Here is a 6,000-nt window from a genome sequence, read left to right on the forward strand (position 1 = left end):
ACAAAAGTTTATATACGAAACTAAATAAAACTACATATTGTTTAATTCTCTAATTCAGAAGCTAGCCTCTTTGACCTTCTTGGATTCGGTTCATTAGCGTTCAATGATATAACATTTGGACAGAGGTCAACTACATTTGGTGAATTGAACTTTACTCTGTCAGATTGTAATAAATTATCATAGATAGAGTTCAGCCCAAATTCACCTGTATCCCGATTCAAAGCAATATTCTTAGACCAATACTCGCATTTAGACCATTACTCTGTATTGTGTATATAAAGGTAGCTTTAAAGAGTAATAATACTTAGGGGAGTTTTCTAAATTCCGGGAGGGATCTAACTTCATTGGGGCAACAAAGTGGGGTTTATCAGATCCCATGTACTTGCGGAAGCTCATATGTGGGACGTACTAACCAGAATTTGGAAATGAGATTATTACAGCATAAAGATTCTATTTCTTCGGCTTTAAAGCAAGATTCTAAGTCTGAAGAATTTGCTTCAGCCCTTTCAGAACATATTTTCAATTTTCCAGACTGTTTTATTTTGTTCGAGAATGTCTCTTCGATTTGTAGGAATCGGGGTTTAAAGCAAAATTTTCGTGAAGCTCTTGAAATAAAGACAATCTTATTCAAGAGTATTGTTTTGAATCGGGATACTGGTGAATTTGGGCTGAACTCTATCTATGATAATTTATTACAATCTGACGGAGTAAAGTTCAATTCACCCAATGTAGTTGACCTCTGTCCAAATGTTATATCATTGAACGCTAATGAACCGAATCCAAGAAGGTCAAAGAGGCTAGCTTCTGAATTAGAGAATTAAACAATATGTAGTTTTATTTAGTTTCGTATGTAAACTTTTGTTTTAAATTGTTTTAGTTTAGTTTTACTACTGATGACGGTCACTGTATATATGACCGAAATATCTGGTCTTTTTGTGAATTTCTATACACTGTCTATTAAAAAGGATTTTATCCCTATTTTGAACATTTATTTTATCGATATAGAGAAAATTAAAAAATACCATTTTTTTGTCGTTTAACCCATTACAGTATCAATTTCTTTTTTTTTAGTGCTCAAGTCAATGCTCAATTTCAAGATTTCAGAAAATTGGCAAATTCTTAGCCAAAACTTCTCATGTGGTATTCCTAAAAAGCTACGTAAAAAAGAAATACATGAGATCAATTTTGTTGCACCGCGCTTTTTATACATTCTTTAGTTTTTATTAACAATAACTTAGTTATTATTCAAAATCAAACGTCGTGACACAAAATTATGCCATATAATTGGGTTTGAATCGTGATAGTATTAAATAAAGCTTCTTTGAATAATTGTTGATAGAATTTATGCGGATTATTTATCAATTGCCAATTGTTTAGAGATTACGGTTGAAAAAAGCATTTGATAAATTATATCACATTTTTGATAGGTCTTTATGTTTTGCAAGTTTCTTATGGTAGTAAATATTTAACATTCAGGTCACTGTCTCAGTTTTTCATAGTTAAAGGATTTTTTTCATAACATCAGGCACATTTAGAGGGCAACGGGGCTTTGTGCCTGTGGCCTCTGGAATCTCGAAATTTTGCACGGGTTTCCCCAAGATGTTCTGTATTGTTATTGAATGTTTTTTATTATTGTTGTTTTTCTTATTTGGTCTAACACCATGTTTTAGCTTAGAACATTGTACCAAAAATATTTGGTTAAAACATCTAAAAACAGGCGTGTACGCAATATGAGAAGGCCCTCCCGTCCCCCAAAACGCCATGTGTTATGATCTTCCCTATACTTTTTGCTATGTCCTATTTTTTAAGGTTTCAGGAAGATAAGCACTCTCCCGAAATGCAAATCTTTCACCCAAAATAAATTACTGTACATGGGAATGTCAAAAAATTATTTTTCTTTATAAAATTTTTCTTCTCTGTTGTCAAAATCGCTCATAGCTTTAGGAACACGGGAAACCAGACTCGAAAGTTTTTTTCCTGGTAAATGAGAATTCCCCCTTTAAATAGAATATATTCGGTTAAAATCACGTAAAAAATTCACTTATCACACCCCCTCTCCCTCGAAACTTCTGATCTAATTCTAGAGGTCTTTGTTAAGAACCCATTTCGAGTTTCTTTTAAGTATTATACTAGCTGTCTTTAGATCAGAATGAACAATTACTCAATGGACTATTTTACTATATATTGCTTGTTTTCCTTGTTGTCAATGATTTAGGTTAGTTCTATTTTCAGTAGGTAATTCTATCGTACACCCGAATGAATTCTCATGTATGAAAACAATATGGAGAAGGATAATCTTCTGTTTCATATTCAATATATGGCACCTTATAAAGGTGCCAGTTATCACTGAGTATAAAAATGTATGTTTTCTTTTGAAGGCTCGTAAAAATTATTAAAAGTAATGTAGTATTTTTAAAATATGAAGCTTTTATTAGCCATTCAATATTTTTTTATTGTTGGACTGTCATTCTTATGTACTCTTAATGCAGTCATTTTTTAGAAGCATCCTATCACAACGTGAGTGGTCTACCAAATCCTTATTTGGACACCGTTGATGGTGAAGATCAGAAACCAATTCACCAGTCAATGAGTTTTGACGAATCTTTAGAAAGTGGATATTCGACACCCAATTCGAGAAACCGACGCGTAATCCGAGAAATCATTGTTTAGGTTCTCTCCCCTTTTAATGAAAATACACCAGCTGATGAGATAAGAAAGACTAGGAAAAGAAGGTCTTTAAATGCTCATTTTTGTGATTACTTTAGTGCCAAAAGGCTTGGCGGTGCTTTATCGCTTCGTATTTTATCTGCGCACAATGTATTTGCTAACAAGGCTACGGGCTACAAAAGCACAAATGTGATATTTGTATATAAAAATGACATTGTATTTTACTGCCTTTAATAGCTCTTAATTTGTGCAGACCCAGCGTTGGCCTGGTTAGCAAAACTGTGCTTAACCCCTTCAAGATGCTTATCTTTATAAAGTAAATCATTTCTAAATTTTAAGAAGGGGCCCTGAGTAGATTACTCTGCTATCACGAATACAAATGTAACAAATTCGATCAGATCGAAAGGTAATATTGCTTATTCCAATGCTTCGGGATAGCTGTTAGGAAAGTAAAATGTTTCCCAGTTACCCTTTTTTAGTTAACAGTCACTAGCTTTTTAATTTTTTTTTTATGATGTTTAGGTACAAGAAGCTACGTGTTGAATATTTTATTAAAGTATACATTAAAGCTTCACGATTGTGTTGAAAAGGTTCATCAGCATTTTCAATTATCAAGATTTAAATTACATGTTTAAAAAAATTGTTAAAAGCAACAGTCACTTTTGAAATAAGCCCTCATAGTGGACGGGGGGGATTCCAGGTATTCTCCCTGGAAGTCTGATAACAAACCAAAAGAGGCCCAATTTTTAAGATTCTGCAAAAAATTGGAATCTGGACCCTCCCCCCCTTCAAAAACCCTCTTATGATTTCCGCCTGCCTCACCGTAAATTTTGTTGAAAACCTTGGCTTCTGGTCAATAAATCATCAAAATTGTATTGTTATAATGCAAGATAGCTTTGTTTATGTCATTCAAATAATGATTTTAGATCGCGGCTCAACGTTTGAAAGAAAAGAAGAATCTATGCTAAATATTTTCATCTTTGTACAAACTAAAGTTTTGCTTTTGTAAGTTTATTTATACTGCTATTTTCTGTTTACCTTTTTTACTTTGTTTTTGCAGTTTTCTAAGTGGATCTATTGAGTTTCAAGAAAATCGTCATGCTCGTTTATTGCACTTCACTAAGTTGCAGACTCTTAACCTTGACAAATAATTCCCGTGCAACTGCTCTTACATAGTATACACCGAGAGTCTTCGTCCATGTCGATCTTACTCTTAAGGGGGAGGGGTGGGGGGAGTACCAGAATTTTTAATATAATTCAAATGGAATGTCGAAGCCGAAGGTCAGGTTTTAAATGTAATTCAAGATGTTTTTGGTTTTAACCGTATACAATTTGCCGAATAGATTTTAACATATTTTTTAATGTATTTAGTAAAATGTGCCAAATTCTTAATACATAAAGAAATCCATCTTTATATTAGAGGCAAGGCTGTATCAGGGGGAGGGAGTTAGGGGGTTTGATGCTTTCCTCCTCCCCCCAAATATTTGTCCGACTCGTAAAAACGTAGCGGAAATGAATATAAACAAATTTTGATGCGTTTTTGAAATTCTTGTAACCCTCCCTCCCCTCCCCCCCCCCCGAAATAAATCTTGGATGCGTTCTTGATTAGAGGTTATACGGAATGCATGGGAAGAAAAATTTGCCCCGAAGAGGTTGGAATTGGCTCTACAATAGAGGTTTAAAGCCTCAATGTGGAAGCCCTAATGTTTGCCTTACTGCTCAATTAGCATAGTTTCTCCTTTTTTTCTGCTTCTATCGATGTATTTTTTATCAAAGTGTATGTATTTTTTTTTTGTAAAGTGGTGCAATTGACAGTAGAGACCGGGTTGTGACTGCACTTGTTCTTACCTTGACTGTGCTCTATTTTGCAAGCTGATATTGTATGTAGGATTTTTCTTTCTACCCAAACAGAGATATTCAGATGAGTTGGATCTCACGAAAATAATTTACCCAAAATTTTGTTTGTTTTTTTCGAAGTTTTATGTTGTTTTATATTTCAGTTATGTATATTATTTGAAACTCGATTAGTAGTTGATGTTTTCATGGTTAATTGTTTGATTCATTTGTAAATGATGTGTGGATTTTGTACTTATGAAAGGTAATAAAGTATCTGAAATTTTTTTGATTGATCCTTAGTTTTCATCGTAGTTTGTACTAGGAAGTACTTCAAACAGATAAGGGGCTCTTTTTTGCTATACGAGATAATTGGCTCCCCTTTGGTCTGTGTCAGACATGGTATATGAATAAGGATATTTTTTTTTATTAGAACCTGCTTTTTCATATTTCATGACAGTGAATAGGATTTCATTTCAATTTGAATAATAATAACTCAGTATATTTTAATACCTGTCGAATTCAGCAAGAATCACAAAGTACGAAAGAAGAGAAGATAAAAGAAATGCCACAGTAAAAGTACAGAAAAAGGAAGAAAGAGACGAATAGAAAACTTAACGGACAGACTTTCCCATTCATCTTTTAAAACTACAGGTTGAGTTTTTTATTCGCAAAAAAAGTTTCCAACTGGGAAATTCGGGTCAGGTTGATTGTAGTGCTGAATTAGGAAGCTGGTTTATGTCTCTTTTGACGATCCTAAGAGGTACTTAGAAAATCTGAAGAACAAAGAGCGGATTTTTTACTTTTCGCCCTTTCCCAAAAAATTCCAGAATTGAGCTGCGTGTAATATATGTGGCATAGCAATAGCGTTGTTTACATAGGGGTGTGACGAAAGTGGTCCACCAGTCTCAGGGTAATTTTAAAGATGGAGGACACCAATTTCACGATGTCGGACAATAAATCCCCCAAAAAGGCGCCGGAAGCACCGGTTTTAGAAGCTGGACGGGCAAGTCTAAAACTAGAACCGCGAGTCTCATCGGCTTTGAGTTTTTTCAGGTAAATAAACATGCTTGATTTAATAAGTTGAATTGGTCCATAGGTGCTGTTTATGTCAGTATGTGTAAGTTAATTGCAAATTTTAGTAGGTTTACATAGCATGCTGAGTAAACTATCTCTTTTCGAGCAATCCTATATCAGTTAGATAGCCATCTTTCGGACAAGTTTTCCTTAATGTTTAAGAAGAAAGTGCTTGATCTAGGTGAATAAACTTTCAGAAAATTTCGGTCCTTGATACTTGAGTTGCTAAAAATGGTCATCGGTTGGATAACCATTTTTATGATAAATCGTTAGTATTTAAAGGAAAGCGCTGTATCTATGTGTATTCTGTCTTTTATCTTCTGTAAGCATTGGTTCGCGGTTCCCATGAGGTTTAATTTTTATTTATTATATGATTGCATTTTTCTTTTTCTTTTTTTTTTTGAATATATGTGTAGTAAGTAA

The 6,000-nt window shown here is 33.8% G+C and overlaps 1 protein-coding gene across 2 annotated transcripts in view; it reads left to right on the plus strand.

Annotated features, from left to right (window-relative positions):
* Window positions 1–4,481, plus strand: part of ed (hemicentin protein echinoid) — a 143,946-nt gene extending 139,465 nt beyond the window's left edge. For both annotated transcript variants that reach the window (XM_089093520.1, XM_089093521.1), the window contains exon 12: window positions 2,501–4,481. In XM_089093520.1, the coding sequence (XP_088949646.1) occupies window positions 2,501–2,670 (170 nt within the window). In that variant the 3' untranslated portion in view covers window positions 2,671–4,481. The remainder of the gene's footprint in view (window positions 1–2,500) is intronic.
* The last annotated feature ends 1,519 nt before the right edge of the window (window positions 4,482–6,000 follow it).

The sequence above is a fragment of the Artemia sp. Qi Xiang Cuo genome, chromosome 8 (assembly GCF_049724085.1).
Source record: "Artemia sp. Qi Xiang Cuo chromosome 8, ASM4972408v1, whole genome shotgun sequence".
Taxonomy (NCBI): domain Eukaryota; kingdom Metazoa; phylum Arthropoda; class Branchiopoda; order Anostraca; family Artemiidae; genus Artemia; species Artemia sp. Qi Xiang Cuo.